At 34.4% G+C, this 22,875-nt stretch overlaps 1 protein-coding gene across 1 annotated transcript in view; it reads left to right on the forward strand.

The window, feature by feature from the left end:
* The window catches only part of plpp2b (phospholipid phosphatase 2b), a 42,321-nt gene that overhangs the window by 17,966 nt on the left and 1,480 nt on the right, over window positions 1-22,875 (forward strand). Inside the window, 4 exon segments of the mRNA NM_199953.2 lie at window positions 15,285-15,436; window positions 15,598-15,860; window positions 18,062-18,119; window positions 20,360-20,536. Of these exon segments, the coding sequence (NP_956247.2) occupies window positions 15,285-15,436; window positions 15,598-15,860; window positions 18,062-18,119; window positions 20,360-20,536 (650 nt within the window).

Genomic DNA, 22,875 nt, shown 5'->3' on the forward strand with positions numbered 1-22,875 from the left:
TATTTTCATACAATGTGTCTGGACAGTGTCATTTTAAGCACCATTATTCTTTGTTTTTGACTACAAAGACCCTTTTATTCGCTGGTAAGTGACTCTTAAGTGACTCTATTACTCTTTGTTATCATGACAATACAAAGCTTGATAGTGTCTCATATTTAAGCTATGATTACTTGTTTTGGATTACAAGGACGCACTATTCTGTCTGTGCCAATAGCCTCATGGGCACCTCGCTGACATATAGTTTGAGTCTATTGTTTGGATCTTGCCCAATTTCTTCCCCATTCTCCATGTTTACTTCCCGTCTACATACAAAATAATTAAACAATACTTTCAAAACAAAGGCAAAAATGCAAAATAATAAATGTATATAGACCTTTAGATTTAAAAAAAAGAATGTACAATTCTAAAACCATGTTTACGCGGCAACACTGTTTTCCAAAAAAAACAGAAAAGCTTTTGCATGACAACAGTTTACCTGAAAGTTGTACCGTTACTGAAACTAAAGTATAAAAATGAAATTTTGTCACAACAGTGAGGCCATGAGCGTGTGTATTACGTGTGTAATGTGCAAATATTTAACAACTATTGTTATTTTGTTCATCAGTTAGAGCCTTCATCTGTAAGAAAAGCAAATAATAACTTCACTAATAATTGATCATTTGGTATCCGAAGTGGCTTATATGAAAGGGAAAGGCCTTTAGATTACACTTATGTCACCACAATAAAATATGCTCATGCCTTGATTTTTTAAATAATTTAATTAGGACAGTAAGGTCTGTCTTTGCTTAGACAAATGTCTTGCCACTTAACCGAAATAATGTACAGTATAGAATATAAAGTCCTGCTACAGTGCAAAAAGACTTAATATTGTGTGTGACTCCCATGAGCAGGCATGTGCACACATAGGGCTCAACCTGTGCAGTGCACATGCCCTTTTTAGTCTTGAATAGAAAGTCCCTTGCTAAATGATCAAAAGTGCCCCCGCGACGTGACACACCCTCCGTCCCGCCCTTCATTAGGCGCGTGACAACACCGCTCTTGAGTACACGCGCTCAACCCCCCTGGCTGGCCAATCCTGGAGCACTTGGACCACCTTTGCTTTTTAGCAATTCACATTCTGCCACTTTGCCAAATGATCAACTAGACTTCGAGTTATTAATCGTCACTCTTACAACTGCGATATATGACAAGTATTTTGTCAGGTAATGTACAGTTGTGTGTGGAAAGCAAAAAAAAAAAGGAAATGTTTTTTTTTGTTGGGTGCAAATTTATAAAAATTATTGTGTTAATGCCTTATTATTTTAATTATGTGTAAGGTGAAATAACTTATTCAAATGAATGGTGCTCTCTAAACATTTATCAGTTTTTAGACTACATTATTGTAAACTTTGTACCAATAGTGAGCGAAGGACCTTTTAAACAAAAAAAAAAAAAAAAAATAAATAATTAAATGTGAAAAACAACACAATGAGTTCAGAGTTAAATACATATCAGGCTTCTCCGTCTGTCTCACTGATGTTCTAGTACAGTGGTTCTCAAACTGTGGTACGTGTACCACTAGTGGTACGCGGGCTTCCTTTTAGTGGTACGCGGAGGAATGAAGTGTACACACTCATGTACATGCTATATATATTTAAAAATTTATCAAAAATGATGTATATAATATGCCATATATAACATATAGCCTATATTAGATTACCTATATAGGTAATCTGCCACGTTTTTTAACTGTGCAGAGTTGTAGCTGCTTTACTGGGCCTACTACGCTACTGTATTTCAATACTGCTCATTTTTGTGGTACTTGGAGAGACAATTTTTTTCTGAGGTGGTACTTGATGAAAAAAATTTGAGAACCACTGGTCTAGTACATTGTAACACCACAATGGTATAAACGGCACTTGAGCAATTCTGGATTTGTGTGGGAGCATCCACATTTAGACAAACACAGTCAACCAGAAGATCCACAATCATATTTAACATTCTTGACTTGCATCTACTGGAAGAAACTAGGTCTTGAAAAAAAGTTAATAAAGATATGCAAATTAACTAGAACAATGTGCTATTATCTGCTTAAGATGTTATTGTCTGGAATATTGTTGCTGAGTCTCTTCATTTGAATTGAAAACCTGATCACAGTTACTTGTGACCACAGTGTATCATTTCACACACACACTGTCAACAATTTCCTGTAGAATCTACAGTAACTTACTGTAAATCAGTTACAGCAAAAATACTGTATTTACATTTACAGCACTATTTATTGTGTATATCTTTACTGTAAAATATAGTAATTTAAAATAAAATATACCGTAAAAATAAAATACAGTAATTTTCTTACCTAAACTTTAAAATACAGTAACATTCTGCAGAACTGCCCTACAGTAAAGCACAGTTTAAAGTACAGCACAAATACTGTGTAATTTACAAAAATTATTAACAGCATATTCATAACAAAAAGACAGTTTGTCTTGACTGATTGTGGAATCATGGGAGTTGTAGTCTTCATTATATCCAATGGGACTCCTGCAGAAATCATGTTCATTGAGCTACAGCAGTGTTTTTCAAAGTCTAAGACAGTGGGCCTCCCTTTTGACACAACTTATCCATTGGCGCCCCCCTCCTCCCAAACATGCACGCACACACACACAAAATTCTGGAGGTTTTCTTGCTATCTCATCATGCTTGGTTTCAAGGTGTCGCTGAAGTTTAGCGGGTCTCATGCTGTCATTAGCCAAAATATCTTGACAAACCACACATAAAGGTCGTGGTTCATCAGCTGGTCCTGTCCACTTAAATCCTAAACTCAAATACTGATCATCATATCGTCATCTTTTGGGTTTAAGCCCTGAACTTGAAGGCTTTGAATCAGGGGGTCTCAGAAACCGATCCATTGCATTAGCAGCATGATTAGCAGGCATATACCTTTATTGGCGGACTTGCCAAACAGAAGCGAATTCACAGCTATGGCCTTCTGGGTAAAAAAGGTTTTCTTATTTTTGATGTATTATTTTTTTAGCTTTGTTTAATTAAAACGTTTAAAATAATTAAAAATACATATAATAATTAAACTTAATAATTATATTTTTATTATATAATATTTTTTTCCCGCGCCTCCCCTGACATGCTTTGGCGCCCCCCAGGGGAGGCGTGCCTCACACTTTGAAAACCCCTGAGCTACAGAGTTCAAGACTTAATATCTCTAGATAAAATTGCTTATTTCTCTGGATATAAACATACTTTCAAACAATGGGAATAATGCAAGTACATAAGTCTGCAAAATATACACTCACTGGCCAATTTTTAGATACACCTTACTAGTACCGGGTTGGACCCGCTTTTGCCCTCAGAACTGCCTTAATCCTTCAGATTCAACCAGGTACTGGAAATATTACTCAGAGATTTTGGTCCATATTGAAATGACAGCATCACACAGTTGCTGCAGATTTGTCGGGTGCACATGCATGATGCGACTTTCCCATTCTACCACATCCCAAAGGTGCTCTATTGGATTGAGGTCTGGTGACCGTGGAGGCCATTTGAATAGAGTGAACTCATTGTCATGTTCAAGAAACCAGTCTGAGATGATTCATGCTTTGACATGGTGTTTTATTCTGCTGGAAGAAGCCATCAGAAGATGGGTAAACTGTGGTCATAAAGGGATGGATGTGGTCAGCAGCAATACTCAGGTAGGCTGTGGCATTGACATGATGCTCAATTGGCACTAATGGGCCCAAAGTGTACCAAAAAAATATCTGGTGTGGTCTTCTGCTGCTGTAGCCCATCTGCCTCACGGTTAAACGTGTTGTGAATTCAGAGATACCCTTCTGCTTTCCAGTGGTGGGAGTAACGAATTACAACTACTCACGTTACTGTAATTAAGTACATTTTTGGTGTAATTGTACTTTCATGAGTAGAATTTTAAGCCTGTAATTTTACTTGTACTTGAGTACAAATTAAGCTGAGCAATCTACTTCGTTACTTTTAAAATCACAATTCGTTACAGAGTACTGTAAATAAATTATTATTTCAGCCACGCACTGACCAGCATTTCGGTAGCCAATAAAAAAAGCTGATCTTAACGGACCAATGAAAAGCCTGGTACATTATTTGATCCGAAAAACAAGTTCAGGCTACTGCAGATTTACGTGACCGTCATCATACAGTCACAAAGTTATCAACTGACATATGGAGATTTAAGAGAGAATGAGGAAGAAATAGCAGAGGATGAATGCATGGCCACACCCGGAGGAGGTGTTCACCTACAGGTACATAGGGAAGAAAGGGGACAGATGCGCTGATGTGAATAGCTATGTTATCATCTAAAATGCTAATTAAATGTATGCCCAAAACTGGAATATCGCATAAAAGACTGCAAATAAAGCAGCTCTTCTGTCCATCAAGTCAAAGAGAACAAAATTGCCACCTTCTGATTAACTGGCGACAAATATCAAAACTAAAAACAGAATTTGCATCAGTAGGAGCAGCTGCATGAATAAATCTTCATTTAATAAGTGAATTGCGCATCAGAAGGCAATCCTGCACGCAGTGAACGCGCGCTGGCGTTTGAAGGCGCGAGACACGGAGCAGGCACTCTTGACAATTCTGGAGCTCATTATTAATATAATATAATACTGAAATGGTTGAGGTGGTTTAGAATGACCAAAACAACACTTAAGATGTTGTTAACACAAAATATATGCGCATTATAGCGTTTCCATCAACCGTTTTTATGTGCATATCCAAAAAGCGCAAAAAATAAGTGGATGAAACTGCCCTCTGCTGTGCCATCCGGCTTACACAGGGTTTCCGTGGGGTCTTAAAATGTCTAAAATATAAACATCTAAATTTTAGGCCTTAAAAAGTCTTAAATTCGCTGTTCTAGGTCTGAAATATGTTTGCACAGGTCTTATTTTTCCGATGTACATGTATCACTACTCCTAATGCTCATTTAAATTATTTTTTTGTTGTTGCTTGGTTTCGTGGTGGTGTAGTTCTTTATTTCACTAGTCCTATTGTGATTTGCAGTATTAAAACTACAAATAATACCAGCATGCAATAGCTCAGTGCGCGCGGCGAATGTGACGTCATCGACGTGTTTTTTTTTTTTTTTAATTGTAGTATTTACAAACATAGTACAATAGAATACATCTCACAACAATTATGAACATAATAAAAATAAATAAAATAAAATGAAATAAATTCTTTCATTTATACAATGCATAAACATGCCAGGGGTAGAACAAAGAATAGGTAAGATAATGATAATCATATAAAAAAAAAAAAAAAAAAAAACTTATTCAATCAAATGAAATTTACATAATGCCTCATATGTTTTTTTAGCTTTTCTGTTTTTTATGTTACATAATGTAGTACCATATTGTTTAATCTCCTTTATAAAATGAACACAATTTGGCTTAGCTTTGGCCCATTTCTTGACATGGATATGGTATTTTCCAAGTAATATTATTAGTTGTATAAGAAAACATGTTTTGGAGTCAATTCCATCTTGTACAAAAGCAAGTATGACATCATATAACCCAATTTGTATTAGTGTACCAAATGTCCTTGAAATAAAGTTAGAAACATCAATCCAAAATAATCTTGAGTATACACATTGAAAAAAAAGATGAGTAACAGATTCTTTAATAATTCCACAAAAATCGCAAAAGTTTTCTCTATCAACTCCAAATCGTTCAAATAATTCTTTTACAGGATAAATTCGGTGTAAAATTTTAAATGATACCTGTCTTACTTTATTACTTATAAAGAACTTATTTGTAAGTAACCATACTTTTTTCCACTCAATACTTCCAAATTTTGATGACCAGAAGACTGTTGAAGATGGTATTTGATTCTTTTTTAATACATTTCTAATATATTTATTACTACATTTATCTTTAAGAATGTTAATATCACCAATATATAATACATCATCACTTGTCTTTGGCTGTTGGTCCACATTGTATATTGAATTACGTAACAGTGATACAACTTTATTTGGTATTGCATCAAAAATAACAGCATAGTCTTTTGGTTTTACAGGAACTTTAAATTTTTTAAGGAATTCCGAGTATGAATAAAGCAATCCATGTTCGTCAAGTAATTGACTGACTGTACATATTCCATTGTCATACCATGATTGAATAAATATAGATTTCCTTTTGTACAAGATATCTTTATTATTCCACAGAAAATACCGATGAGGTGTAAAATTATGTTTATAGACCAACTGCCAAGCCAACAATGCCTGCTTATGAAAACTTGCCAATTTAATAGGGATTTTATCAATAGAGAAATTACATTTTAAAAGAAAATTTATGCCACCCAAAGAGTTAAATATAAAATTTGGAAAGATATGCCACAAAGTTTCTTTATTTTTAATGTATTCAATTATCCATTTTATCTTAAATACCTCATTGAGATCTGTAAAATTTAACACTTCAAGGCCTCCAAAGTCTTTGCTGTTATTTAAAATATCTTTTTTTAAATAGTGAGCCTTTTTACGCCAAATAAAATCATAAAGAATTTTATCCAATTCCTTAACAACATTTTTCGAAGTTTCCATTGACAATAATATATATACAGACCTTGAAATTCCTTCTGCTTTAGACAGCAACACACGACCATATAAGGACAGATCTCTCATTAACCACATATTATATCTGTTTTTGATCTTTTCAATGGTGGGCTTAAAATTTAATTCATTTCTTTGTTTCAAATCCTTGCTTATTATTACACCGAGGTATGTAACAGTGTCTTTTATTGGAATACCACTAACTTCTTTTAAGGGACAGTCTTTAAGAGCAAATAAAATAGATTTACTCTTATTCATCCTTAATCCAGAGACCTCAGAAAATTCCTCAATACAATTAATAACACTCTTCACTTCTTTACTATTTTTTACAAAAATTGTAGTGTCATCAGCTAATTGACTGAGTTTTATTTCTTTGTCAAACACTGAAATTCCTTGAAAATCAGCTTTTTTAATATGAGTAGCCATTACTTGTGCAACTAATAAAAAAAGAAAAGGCGATATAGGGCAACCTTGCCTTATCCCACGGCTCATTTTAAATCTTGGACAAGTCCCATGAGATAATTGGACTGAGCTATTACAACCATTATAAAGAGTTTGAATTGCATTTTGAAAAAAAATGCCAAAGCCAAAAAATTCAATAACTTTGAATATAAAAGAGTGTTCAATAGTATCAAACGCTTTATAAAAGTCGATAAATAATATTAAACTGTCCTCTAGTATAAAATGGTTATAGTCAATTAGGTCAAGAATTAATCTAATGTTATTTCCAATAAACCGTCCCTTCAGAAAGCCTGATTGTTCTTGATCAATTATCATATTTAAAGATTTTTTAATTCTTTTGGCCAACATCAGAGAGTAAATTTTTGTATCATTGTTTAGCAAACTAATTGGTCTCCAATTTTCCAAGTACAATTTGTCTTTATTAGATTTTGGTATTAGTGTAATTACTCCTTGTTTTAGTGAAGCTGGAAGCTCTCCAATTATAACTGATTCTTTATAAACAGCAAGTAAAAAAGGTGCAAGAATATTATCAAAAGTTTTATAAAATTCCCCTGTCAACCCATCACTTCCAGGAGATTTATTTTCTTTAAGGCTCTTTATACAATCTATTACTTCTACTAAATTGAAATCTTCATCACATGAATTTCTAAAATCAGAGTCAATTTTATTACTATTTTCTGATAAACTGCTAAGGAAAAGTTCTATATTAGTGGGTTGATTAAAGGAACTATATAATTTACTATAAAATTGAGATACATAGTTAGAAATCTCCTTAGGATTTTCATTGATAGAATTATTTATTATTAATTTATTAACAGATGAAATTTCCCGATTCCTTTTTTCTAGGCTAAAAAAATATTTAGTATTCTTTTCTCCGGCTTCCATCCATTGTTTTCTTGACCTAACAAATGCACCTTTTGCTTTTTCTTCATAAATATTGTCTAGATCGTTCTGCAATGTTGTAAGTTTTAATACATCATTGCTTGACATATCTTGGTTACTTCTGCACATAATAGAATAAATTTCACTAATTATCTTGTTTTCGTTTTCTTTTTTCCTCTTTGCAATAGACTTTCCATAGGATATAGCGAGTTTTCTTATTTCAAATTTAGTTTGTTCCCAGTATTTTCCATACATTTGGGTCATACATGCCTGTTTCCAATATTTAATAATTAAGGTTTTAATTTGAGCTTCAAACTCTTTACATTTCAGCAAATTATTATTTAATTTCCAGTATCCCCTCTTAACCCTGTCTGACTGATGGCCTGAAATACAAATTTTTATTGATATGCCCTTGTGATCAGTTAAAACAGATGGTTCAATATTCACATATTCTACTTTTTCTTTCATACTTTCTGATATAAGCCAAAAGTCAATACGCGATTGGAGAGATCCATCCCTATTAGACCAAGTATATGCTAAGGAATTTGTATTCTTATATCTCCAAATGTCAACTATATTTAACCTTAAACATACGTTGCTTAATTCATTTGCACTATAGTCAACTTTCGGGGGCAATCTATCTTGTTGTCCATCAAAAATAGTGTTAAAGTCACCACCCCAAATAACTTCAGCTGAAGGGAATTTTAATTGCAAGTTATTAATATGACCTTCAATATCTTGAAAAATTAATCCATTTATTTTTTTATTGTTGGTGGCATAAATATTTACAATAATAAATTGTACCTGGTTTATTTCAACAAGTAGAATGACCCAGCGGCCATTATCATCCGATTTTTGAGTTATTGTCTTCCCTAAAAACTTATCCTTTAAAATAGCGACACCTGCTGATCTATTTGAAGCGCCAAAAGAAAACCAAATGTCACAACCCCATTGACTCTTCCAAAAAGACACATCTTCTTTGCAGGCATGAGTTTCTTGAATAAAGCAAAAGTCAGCCTTTTTACTTTTACAAAACAGAAACAAAGCCTTTCTTTTTAGCAAATCTCGTATACCCCTGGCATTAACAGAAAATATTGTTATTGACATAACTCAAAAAAATATACAATCCTTAATTATAAAAAAAAAAACAATCAAGTGAACAAGTGAACAACAACCGAATAAGGTTTAAGAGTGTTGAGAGTGTATAACGGGTAAAAAATTCCCTCCGTCTTTGAAAAAACAGTCACGTTAACTTAGTCCTGAAATCCTTTTCGCTTTGATTAAAAAAAAAAAAGATAAATGACCTCCTTTGTTTTTTTGTTTTTTTTCTGTGTACCACAAAACAAAGTAACTATTTTTTATGGAAAATATGTTATTGAAATTATCAGTAACAAATATGTATACATCTAAAGAGTGAAAGGAAAATAAATTATATATATTTTAAAGAGGTCACATCATTAACAAAATTACAATGTAGCTAGAACTTTTTGTGTTACAAAAAAATCAGTGTCTAAAACCTATTTAGAGCAATTTATATCTTAATTTCTTTACCATCAACTATTGCCTTGATTCCAACAAAGAAGGCCTTTTTTCCCTCTTTCCTGGCTTTGTCGATTGACGGCCAAAGGAGATTCCGCGTAGCCCTGTCTTTGATCGTGAAGTCTTCTTTGAAGTACATCTTGTTCTTCTTGAGAAAGTCATTTCCCTTGGCTCCTTTCCATGTGAGGTCTCGCGCTGTTCTGGAAGTGAATCTTATTATCACTGGCCTTGGTTTCTTTCCTTTGCCGCCGTCTGCACTGGATCTTCCAACTCGATGAGCAATGTCCACATTACTTGCTACAAAGTCACGCTCTTGCTCGACGACCACCTCTTTGCAAATTTCCATTATTCGCGCCTTGACATTCTCATCTGGACGCTCAGGCATCCCTTCCAAACGAAGATTCCATCTCCGGCCGTAACGATCCTGCTCATTCATTCTGTCCTCCAATTCTGAGATGCGCTTCAGATTAGCTTCATTCTTGTTTTTTAACTCTTCGTTCTCCTTCCGAATGTCGAATATTTCTGAATGCACCGCCTCTAGGGCATCTTTCAATAAGTTGATGCTATTCGAATTTTCTTTAACCATGTCTTTTATTTCTTCAGATGATTGTCGAATTATTTGAATGATACTTTGCTGTACCTGGCTTAATGTGAGGTCATCCTTTTGCCACCCTTTTCGTTGGAGGTGCTTTTGATGGGGTATTCGGAGCAGAATCATTTTCTTCTCCTTCTTTGCCGTGACAACTATATGAATGAGTTTCACTAATGAGCCTTTTTTCCGTCGATCGCTGAAGTTCAATGTCCATCTTTACGGAGTCAGACGAGTCCATGGTAACTTTCAGGAGTTTTCAATACGAGTAAAAAAAATATGTAAATATGACTACTTAACTGTAACACGTTCTAACCACTGATATAAAACTTAAATATAAAGTGTGACTGATTAATTACATCGAAATCTGTAAGATACCCGCTTTTATTTTCAGAGCCAAAGCATGTGCGTCTAATCAAGCCGCCATCTTGCGCCGCCCCCACATGTGTCGTCATCGACGTGTTTGCGGAGGTTCACTTTGGATGCGCGCGACATGATTTCGGGTGAACAGTTCGCGCGGCGCCGCGCTTGATTTGAGTTGAATTTGAATCGCTTTGAAGAGATTTTGTCTGTAACAGTACGACTGCACAGACATCTTAACTATCCGACCATGCGTGATCAGCATAGAGATAACCAGATTCTTGGCTAGAAATTGCAACAGCCATGGAAAGGAAGTGTTTAGTTAAAGTTTGGAAAAACCTGGGGGATAAGTTTGTTACAACAAAAAAGAGGCCATGGCAAAAGTGGAGACCCAGGTGGTTTTAAGATTACAGAATATGTTTTTCCACCATTTATAGGTTTTACACTGATGTATCATTTTGAAGTTAAAGCAATGTAACAAAAATTAAGTAACAAATTAGGTATTTAATAACTGGACAATAATATATGAACCCATCGACTTACAGTAAACTGATGCCCAATTTCTAGGCTTTATTGGTGATGATGGACAGGATTGTTGGACCATTATTGCCTTTTCAGCTCATTAGTAGAGGACAGAAACTAGCCAGACAATAATGTATCAATTGTTGAGTGGGCAAAACATGTTTTTTTTTTTGCTATTATTCTTGCCAGAATAAAAAAAAAAAATAATTGTAGAGTAACCCATGTTCTGTTGTCATTGAAATTTAACCTTAATAGGTAGAACTGCAAGATATAAACAAAAATGAGTGATGCATCAAACTTTGATTTAAAAAATCTTGAATAGTTATAAAACTTTATAATCGTTAATTTTCTTTTTGGCTTAGTTCCTTTATTAATCTGGGGTCGCCACAATGGAATGAACCGCCAATTTATCCAGCAATTGTTTTACACAGCGGATGCCCTTCCAGCTGCTACCCATTCTCATTTATAACAGCAGACAATTTAGCTTACCTAATTCACCTAAAATGCATGTGTTTAGACTGTGGGGAAAACCGGAGCATCTTGAGCAAACCCAGGCAACACAGGGAGAACATGGAAACTCCACACAGAAATGCCAACTGACCCTGCCAAGGCTTGAACCAGCAACCTTTTTGCCTTGAGTCGAGAGCGCTACCCACTGCCCCACCCGTTACCCAACTTTGTAATCATAATAAATTATAAAATAATGAAAAATAATTATTTTTAAAATCTTGAACAATATTAAAGATATGACGTAGTCTTAAAAAGTCTTACATTTGACATTATGATATCTACAGAAACCCTTTTTTTTACAAGACTTCAGTCTATAATCTGAAAAAAAACATTATGGTAAGAAGACAACTTAATTTGTGTGATATTTAACTTATTAATAATATGTTTAGGCACTAGACAGTGTTGTTCTGTGGTTTCTGACGGTTCAGTTCGCGAATTAGGTAATTAACAAAGTTTATCCATAATTTGCAAGTGTTTTTTTAATTTATTAAATCATCTATTGATCGTACAGATAGAAAGGCATCATTTGAAATGATAAAAAGTCGTGCATTTGTGCATATTTCTGTTATCTTTATACTCAAAATAGCAAAACATTGTTTTTGTAAAATAATCATGGTGCGCAGTGGGTATTGCTATCGCCTCAAAGCAAAAAGTTTGTTGGTTCAAGCCCTGGCTGAGTCAGTTGGTGTTTCTGTGTGGAGTTTGCATGTTCTCCCCATGTTGGCGTGGGTTTCCTCTATAGGTGCTCTATAATTATAATCTATAATTAATGCTGTTTACACAGTTTTAAAAGTGTTTATAGTATCTTTAGATGTGTTATGTAAAATGTGTTTTACTGCCTGAATCTTGTCTGATTCCGCATTCAAGGATAATTGCCCCAATATCGCCAAGCTAAAAAAGTAATTTGTAATTTTGTAATTTGAGTAGTTTTTACGAAGAGTAATTTGTACTTTTACTTGAGTACTTTTTAACACCAGTACTTTTACTTGTAATTGAGTACAATTTCAGCAATGTAACAGTACTTGTAATTGAGTACAATTTTTTTGTACTCTTACCACCACTGCTGCTTTCATTGGTTGTAATGCGTGGTTATTTGGGTTACTGTTGCCTTTCTATCAGCTGGAATCAGTCTGACCATTTTTGTCTGATCTCTGGCATCAATAAGGCATTTGCACTCACAGAACTGCCGCTCACTGGATATATATATATAAATATATATATATATATATATATATATATATATATATATATATATATATATATATATATATATATATATATATATTTATTTATTTATTTATTTATTTTTATTTTTTTTTTTTTTTTTTTTTTAACCATTCTCTGTAAACCTTAGACATAGTTGTGAAAATCTCAGTAGATCAGCAGTTTCTGAAATACTCAGTCCAGCCTGTCTGGCACCAACAACCATGCCACGCTCAGTCACTTGAATCCCCTTTCTTTCCCATTCTGATGCTCGGTTTGAACTGCAGCAAATCGACTTGACCATGTCTACATGCCTAAATGCATTGAGTTGCTGCCATGTGATTGGCTGATTAGAAATTTGCGTTGACGAGCAGTTGGACGGGTGTATCTAATAAAGTGGCCTGTGAGTGTGTAAACCGCTTTTTACAGTTTATAGTCTCTGGAGTTGTTGAGTGCCAAACAACATCCTAGGTTTGGGATGAATATAAGCATTACAATCACAATTTGCAATAGTATTACAGCACACCGTGAGCATACAATAGGACCGTTTGTTGTTTGTTTGCTTTTGGCATCGGATCGAAAGGTTGAACCCGGAAACAATTGCTATTTTTGCTCGTCAGTTGCTGTGGCTTTGGATCATGTGAATTTTTTTTTTTTTTTTTTTTTTTTTTTTTTAGTCCATTTCCGAAAGTCCCAAGGACATTTTCCATTCATTAGAGGATCACGCTGTGGCTGATTCACACATGTGCATCTCCAGCCACATCAGTCCCCCAAGCAAGGCATTATGGGAGAGCTGTCTGGGCTGTGTGTTTATTGTGTGGCATGCAATGTGTTTTAGGTTAAAAGTGTGTGGTCAGGTGACTTCCTCATAGTTGTGGTATACATGTGTTTCCATGTGACTTAGGGAAAAAAACAGGTACTATAAATACTAGCTGCTACCATGGCTAAATTTCAGACAGCGTTCTGTGATTTATTAAAACAAGCTTGTATGAAAATGAGGGCTGTGTTTCATGAAACAACATGAACTGTTTCTGTATTTTATTTCACTTATTTGTTTGCTATTTAATGGCTTTGACAGTAACTACAAGATTTTAGAAAACATTTGTAATGTTAAAGTACACTATTAGTTAGTGTTATTAAATACTGCATTATGCATTTTATTTTCTTTGTTATATTTCAATGATACATTGTATTAATAGAATATAGCTTTTTTTATTTGATTAGCCTTAAAGGCAGTTACAAACATACTATTATATAATGTAGGTCAATATTATTTTAGAATTATAACAGTGTGCAAAAGTTATAAAGACACGCTTAAAAACATTAAATGGCACTTTTAATCTAGATATGGAACCTAATGTGGAAACAGCTATTTTTGATGTACCTGGATACAAAACATCATTGATCAAAAAAATGCTATTGCCTTTGCTACTTTATGAGCAAGGAGAAGAACTTGAATATTACTTGAGTAGAAATCGGCCGCCCCATCCAAAGCTTCAATGTGCGATCTGGTTTTATATTTGAAATTAGAGAAAGTTAAATATTTAATGAAGGAATTTGTCCAAAAATGTTATGAAACATGGCATGTGATCACATACTTCGAAACAAGGAAGACTCTCTTTTAACTTGTCTGTATAAACCAATTTGTGTAAACAGGTTTAAATGGGAGCACTAATATTGTTTAACTCTAAACGTATGTAGAAGACCACTGTAAACATGTCAGATTATTGATTTATTTTTATTTTTTTATATAATCGTATAGTTAATTTATTTGAATTATTTTTTAGTTAATATTGTCTGACTACAAATGTATGCAGTACTATGAAGTTTCCTTTTTTCTCTGTGTATTTTATATGAATTTAACTTGTTAGTTGATTTTATTTTGGCAGCTAGGGTTATTACGGAAAAAATGCAACCTTGATTTTACAAAATATTTTGTTACGACTTGGGAAAAAAATTACCAAAAAAATCATTTTAAAAAATAAATACATTTTAAAAAATAATAAATAAATAAATTATATATGTGTGTGTGTGTGTGTGTGTGTGTGTGTGTGTGTGTGTGTGTGTGTGTGTGTGTGTGTGTGTGTGTGTGTGTGTGTGTGTGTGTGTGTACATTTATTTTTATATTATTTGGCTATGTGTTTAAAGGGATAGTTTACCAAAAATGAAAATTACCTCCTCATTTATTCTTCCTCATGTGGTTTTAAACCTTTATGACTTTTTTTTCTTATATTGAACACAAAATATATTTTAAAGAATAGTGGCTGACTAGCATAGTAGGACAAAATTACTATTGAATTTAGTTGGTTGCCAGCCTTTTTTTATTGATTTTTTAAAAATGTATTTATATATTTTTTGTGTTCAACAGAAGAAAGAAACCGATTTAAAGAAATAGGTTTTAAACAACTGAAGGATAAGTAAATTATGACAGAATTAAAATTTTGGGGTGAACTGTCCATTTAACATTGACATTGTGTTGACAAAAAATCTCATACTTAATGTAATAGTAACACTTAAAATCAAAAAAGCGATTACTGTAAAGTTAAAAACTTTACAAAAAAAATTTATCAAAATATTTGATGACAGAATTTTTATCTTATTGTAAAAACATCAAGACATTTTCTTGTCTTGTCTTTCCTACAGCATCTCTGCCCTTTGTGGCAATGACTATTGCATCTCATCCGTATGAGCGAGGAATCTTCTGCCAGGACGAGAGCATTGGTTACCCAGTGAAAACCGACACCATCACTAATGTGACTCTGGCTGCAGTCACCATCACCTGCACCATCCTCATAGTGAGTCCCTTTTTCATTCATTCATTCATCTCCATGACCTCATAATCATCCCACACCAGTCAAATGTTGATCCTCACCAAAGTGTCCCTTCATGACTCCACACAGTGCACCAATCACAAGCCATATCTGCTCCTAAACCTCGTACCTTGTTTTCCTTTTAGATCTGTTCGGGTGAAGCATATCTGGTGTACAGCAAAAAAATCCACTCCAACTCCTCTTTTAATCAATATGTGTCAGCAATCTATAAAGTGTTGGGCGCGTTCCTGTTTGGAGGAGCTGTCAGCCAATCACTGACAGACCTGGCCAAGTACACCATTGGTCGACCACGCCCCAATTTCCTAGCAGTTTGTGCTCCCAAAGTCTGCAAAGGATTCGTGAACTTGAACAACTGCACTGGCAACCCTGCAGATGTGACCGAAGCCCGGTATGACTTCATCTTTTTTAAAGGGCTCATGAACTGACAAATCAAAAAAGTGGTATTATAAAAAGCATACTGTTAGATTCAGAACTCGCCAACTACTTGTTTGAAAACAACTTGTATTGAAGCCAATCTGCCAAAAATGGTTGTGGATAGGTGTGTGATGTGCTGCTTTATTGTAAAATAGTTTGGCTAAACTCTGTCTTCCAGATGAAGACTAACTCCTACTTTTGCATTAAAGCCCGTTTAGCTCCGCCTACAGATTTGCTGCAGTATATAATAAAACTGTGGCAAACTTTTTCAAGTAATCGATTATGAATTTTTCATAAAGCATCTGTTCTCTCATAAATTTATTCTGAGCTTTGTTTTTTACAGCAGATGGTGCTGTTAAAGGCTACATTTTACATGCGTTGTCCGAGTCGTATAAGTAGGGCTGGGTGATATGGCAAAAATGCTAACTCCAGCTTTAAAAGTTATTATCCCAACAATGACTGATGCTACAAAAATTGGACGGTTTATTTAATTACCTTTCATACTAAATTTTTTTTCTTCTTCTGTCAAATAAACTTAGCAGGGCTACCAACTCAAATCAATCGCTCCATGGAAAATACGCATTTTTAATGCTCCGCTGTAATTGCTGTATCTCAAACCTCTATCAACATTTTAATACATGTCATTATTTTAAGGTTTTGACTTAAGAATCTGATTTCACCTCAGCACTGCACTTCGTTTTTTCATCTCATTCACGGTGAGTTGAGGTGAGCGAGTGTTTTGAACTCCTCAGTTTAGTGAATAGTATCAAACTGGGACAGAAATATCAGCATAGGCTTTGCTAAATGAAGTCGTAAACACATGTCACAGCACAAAGCATAATTTATCCTTTAAATGTCCACGTTTAATCAATCATTGATGAGGTCTATTGATTAATAGGGTTACCGACAATCAATTGATCATCGAGTAAACGTTAACATCCCTAATATATTGGCTTATGCATGTGTATATTTGCGGTTAACCGACATAATGCTTGATTTCTTGCTTCATCATGGCAGTAACAAAAAATCAGTTGCCGTCACTACCCTAGTTGTCGCATAATGCTGCTGTGTGGTTGGCTCTTAGATCAATATCAATGTAAAAATGTCCATAGCTTATCATCATTATCAAAATAAATTTTATCGCAATTCGATAGGATATTGTTTATTGGCCCCTACGTGTAAATCAACTTTTATGTCACAAGATTAATGTACATACAGCTCACTATTAACACTAAATGGTTAATTATTTAATTAAAATTTGCTTAAATTAGAGGTCTGTATTCTGTATAAAGCAGATGTCATATTATTTTTTCCTCTCTGACACTTTTTCCCTGTTGTGTTGACAGAGAAAAGTTAAAAGTCAATGCAGTGGTGACTCTAGGGACTCTTTACAAGCACGTTATGACCCATTTAACGGCCATCATAATCTTAAATCCTTGAAAGTTTTTAAGATTTGGATATTTTTTTAATTTATGAACATTTATATGCATTTATGTATGTATTATATCATCTTTTGCGTCAAATTACAAAAAATGAATTACCGCTTATGCGAGGTGTTTCTAATGCACTGTCTATTGGGCTGAGAGTAAATTTGACATTATTCTCTTCTCTGGCTGCCGTCATCAGTCTCACACTATTTTATCCCTTTTCCTGAAAGCCTTGATTACACCATTGTGGAGTTTTTCTTTTATTATTTCAGCAAACAGGATTGTAAAAATTGTTTTTGTTGCACTCTGCAATTCACTGCACTCTAAGTTTACCCTGCTATGACGTCTTCTGCTATTGAGAAACTCTGTTAAAAAAAGGTCTATTGGATGCGACCATAATATCACACCACACAACTTGGAGGAACCATGTCATTACATAGTCAATCGTTTGATATGTTTTTATGTGTTTTTAATTACAATCACAGCACTGACTCACAGTGATGTTGCAGATGTTTACAGCTTTGGCCATACAGCTGTCTAAATATACATATTGTGTCAGTCATTCACACACCAGTTAGCCAGTGTGTTCCAGTGAGAGGGAAATTAGCATATTGCATCTAAATCATGATGTTATTTGGTACAAAATTCTTTGTGATATTGTAAATGGACCTCAGAAAGAGTAAATGGTAACAACAGTTACATGTCAGTGAATTTCCTCTCAAACTGGATGTGATTTTTTGTATTGTAGGTTGTCCTTCTACTCTGGTCACTCCTCCTTCGCGATGTACTGCATGCTGTTTCTGGCGGTGAGTATTATAGCAATTATGCAATGCTACCATTTTAAATAATGAGATCAAACAAACATTTGGGCTTTGGATCCTGTTTCTTCAACAAGTTGCAAATGGGGGCACATTCAGAAAACCTGTTTGAAAACTGTAAGTATTTCTGCAGTTATATTTGGTGTCACTGACATAACAAATTTAAAGATGGTCACTGTTGTTCCAACCCAATCTCACAGCAATTCATAATTTTTTCATTGAGTGGCTAATTCCTATGAATTCCTACAATCTAATTCGTACAATTGTGAACGATTTGCTTATCACCCAATGATGGTTGGTTTTAGGGGCGGATTATGATTTCACGCCTCCTTTTTAAAATCATACATTTTCAAACGAGTGATTTTTAATTCTTATTAGTTAGCCACTACACTGACAAAACGTAAAATACTTAAGTTGTCTCATGAGATCAGGCTGGTTGTTCAGCAAATTCTGCTATTTTAATACTGGGGATTAGGAATTAGGACATGGCACATCAACATGCTATTTAAAAAGTATTTTTTTCTATGTTAAAAGGATTTTTTGTCCTAACCATCTGGGACACACAAAATTTCTATTTTAGAAAGCTCTTACAATAGCATATACTACTAAGACAATGATCTCCTCAGGTACTGATTTTGTGCTTTATTTGATGTTAAATGCTACCAATGTGAGTTTATATACCATTATAGGTGCCATTTATTGCCATACTACTGAAAGCAGCAGCAGATGGTTTATTGTAGAACTTGTATGACTAGATAAAATGACCAGCAGACTGTTTGAAAATGGAAGTCAGAACTGACTCAATCAGCAAATGTCATGGTTTCCGGCTTTTCTCTTAATGAGTCAAACTCAGACTGGTGGTTATGAATATCAGAAGAGTTTACTTTATTGGAATATTTTCCAAAAAGCAGAGACGGCCTGGAGCAAACCCATCTCTAGTCTCTCCCCAGGACAATCTGATGTCCTTCAAATTTGCTGTATCCTTTATCCTTGCTTCCTCCCACCATTGTGTTTTCACAGCTCGTTTCTGGTTCAACAAGCTTCTCCAAGCTCCTGTTCCTTTACGACCCCAATTCAAAGACCCCTCTTCTTGTTGACCCTTAAAATGTACAGATCTTATGTATTCACTTTTTTTTTTTCCACATACAGTTCACATTTGGTAATCATAACTAATATATATGCTTCAAACATCTAAACTGGACTCTTTTTTTCCCACACAGTATGTGTCTTTTTAAATGTAAATGACAATTTCAACATATATTTTATACATTTCATGCTTTTCTGACACAGGTGGTTCTCATTTTATCCCCAAGTCTTCTCTCGTGCTCTTTTATGGCCCCTTTACCTTAACCTATCACCTGCTTCCAAAGACATATAATGGCAGATTCATAGGGCCCTCCACCGACCCAATAAAACATTTTTTTAATTTAAAGTTTTTACACAGGTTTAGAAAATAAAAATCTTCTTTACAAACCAACAACATCAGTCACTCAGTAGCCTATTTATAATGTTAAATTGGTTGAATATGTGTTAATTAGATTAAAAGCCTTTCGACTTGCAGTATTCGTTGAGAGTGCAGTGGCTGGTATTTAAATGTTTCTGTCATGTTGCATCTATGTTGGTGCGGACAGCCAAATTGCTTGTCGCTGGAATCTTGTTGTGTCCCATGTTGTTGGGACATGGTGTGAGGGTGAAAGATTAACACACTGGTTTTGCACTTGATTGTGAGAATGCCAAGTTTATAAACAAACCAAGAGGTTCTTTGAGCATTGCTACACTTGTTGTTGTACGTTCTGTCCTCAAAACGTATCCAAAATGTGCTACATTTGAGGAAAAGATGGAAACGATGAACAAATAGTGTAAATGTTTTGTTTTATTTATTTATTTTTTTTAATAAAAGTAGTACTAATAGGCTTTCTGTAGAGTTTGTATAGACTAGAACTGTTCATGAAACAATAAGAGAGCACAACAAAACAAACAAACAAAAAAAAATCTCTGAAATCTGCCAAAACAGGTTCATCACCATAGCGCAAAATGATTTCCTTATAAACTACAAAGCTGAACTCTTCATTTAGAGAGGCCACTAAGCTAATACTAAGCTGTTCTTAGCCTTTGTTATTTCCCTGAGGTCAAAGTCTTTTTTTCTTTTTTTTAAACTGTCCAATGTTCTTGACAAATTAAGTCTTTAATAAGTGTCTAATAAAAGAGACCTCTTTTTCTCTCTGCAGTTTTATGTCCAGGCCAGATTGAATGCGAAATGGGCTCGTCTCCTGAGGCCCACCATCCAGTTCTTCTTGGTGGCCTTTGCTGTGTATGTTGGTTACACTCGTGTGTCTGATTATAAGCATCACTGGAGCGATGTGATGGTCGGGCTCCTCCAGGGGGCACTCATTGCAATTCTAACCGTAAGTGAACTAGTTTTTGCATATTGCTTCAATATAGAATGACTTTCTGTCTTTTCTAACTAAAATGTAAAAAATTAAAAATAATTTAAACAAGACTTTTAGGGTGTGTTCACACTTACAGTATGTTATTCAGGGTTTTATTTTATTTATTTATTTATTTTTTGTCAAAAACTTAGATTCAAATAAATCGATTTTTAGTTTGGATGTGAATAGAGTCTGAGTTTGTTTGGCGTGCCCCAAAGATCAGATAGCAGTGTCCACAATTACTTAAGTCAATCACATTAATAAACCAAATGCATCAGAGTTCATTTTAAAACTGTAACTACAGAGGCATTCATATAGTGACTATATTTAGCCATTTCATTTTTTTATTGTCATTTAATAATTAAAAAATAATTAATTCTAACATTGTTATTTTATTAAAATTACAAAACACAACTGAATAGTGTTGTCACAATACTGGAATTCGATACCAAACTATACTAATGTTTTAAAAACGTCTATTTTCTGTGAACATTTAAGCGCTTTGAAGCATGTTCTCAAACAGTGCTGATTTGCCATTGTGTTCAACAGAAATGACTGAGATTTGGCTGTGAAGGTCATCAGTTCACTGAACTGAACAACGTTTACTGCATGTAACCACAGATACAGGGACACTTGAGCATTTCAAAGCCATGTCAATCAGCTGGTTTGTCTATAAGCTGACATACGAGCGATCTGCTGATGAATCGCTGCTTTAAAACAATCCAGTGTCGATGTATCTGTGGTTATACGCAGTAAACAGTGGTGAGTTCGGTGAACTGATGACCTTCATGGCCAATCACAGTCATTTCTGTTTAGCATGCGAACAGAATGGCAAATCATCGCTGTTTAAAAACGTGCTCCACAGCGCTTAAGAGTTTGTGGGAAATGGACGTTTTTGAAACTTCAGTACCAATTGGTATCAAATTTTAGTATCCTGACAACCCTAGTTTACAGCATTTCTGTCTTGGTCCTAATGGTCAATTAATTGCATGTATTTCAATACCTGCTACTTATTAGTGTGCCTTTAAATATGCGTGCCTCTATTGCCAAGTCTCTGCTAACCAGTGTTGGGTAAGTTACTTAAAGTAATGGATTACAGTTTACTGATTACTACTGAAAAATTGCAATCAGATTACATTACTAATTACATCATGTAGAAAGTAATCAGATTACTAATTACTTTACTTTAAAGTTGCTTTTAAAATACAAAATAAACTGCAGCTCTTCAATAATTTAATATTCACTGAAAAACTTTACAATGTGTTTAACACAGCAGTTTGACAAATTCAAAAGATTTAAAGAGATGGTTCGCCCCAAAATTAAAAAGTTCTCACATCATTTACTTAATCTTCACGTGTTCCAAACTTGTTTGTCCTTTTTTTTTGTTATTTTGAACACAAAAGAAGACATTTTGAAAAAAACTGGATATATGTAACCATTGACATTCATAGTAGGAAAAACACATTGCGCATTATGTCTACAATTGTGGAGACAAACTGTTAACATTGAAATGTTAAATACATGAAATCTGGAATACGTGAGCACGTCGCATCACTTGCATGCCACGTGCGCATCGCCCCAGATATCCATGCATAAGCCGCATGCCTCTGTTTTGAAACCACGAACTTGGAAACAACGCACAAAAGAAGTGATATTAGAACGACTCCTTAAGCAGCTACGCTTCTCTTTAGATTATCCGAAGTTACCTTCACTCCCGATTGTAAAAAGTAACGTCTGTATTTCCACTTGAAGAAGCAACTCCTCTCGTCAGCAGCCATTTCAGCTTGCGCTCTCCAGTAATTTAAAAGCGAATGTTTATTAGCTGACGTTGGAGCGTAACGTGATTTAAAAAAAAAAAAAGGAAAATTGTTTTCGAAAAACTATACTTGTAATGCATTTACAATGACGTTAGTTACTGTAATTAAATTACACAAATTTAAAATGTAATTCATTACTGCTTTCCCCAAAAATGTCATAAGAATACAGTAACTCATTACTGTGGAACGGGTTACACCCAACTCTGCTGCTAACAAAACAACTTTCTGATTACAAGAAACAGTGTTAATTTCATTGACAAATTTTTCATCATAATTTTAGTGACGAACATGTTTCTAACAATGAAAACGAGACAAGTGATGATGACGAAAACTGTAATAAAAATATACTGACATTTTTGTTGACTAATAAAAAGGAGACGAGAATGAGATTGAGGGACTTTTTTGGGAAATATCCAATTAGAATTAATATTGGTGTGTGTGATGCACAATGCACACGTACATTTAAAAAGTAACTGATCCACAGTACATCTTCTAAAG

Source organism: Danio rerio, chromosome 22 (assembly GCF_049306965.1).
Source record: "Danio rerio strain Tuebingen ecotype United States chromosome 22, GRCz12tu, whole genome shotgun sequence".
Lineage (NCBI taxonomy): Eukaryota > Metazoa > Chordata > Actinopteri > Cypriniformes > Danionidae > Danio > Danio rerio.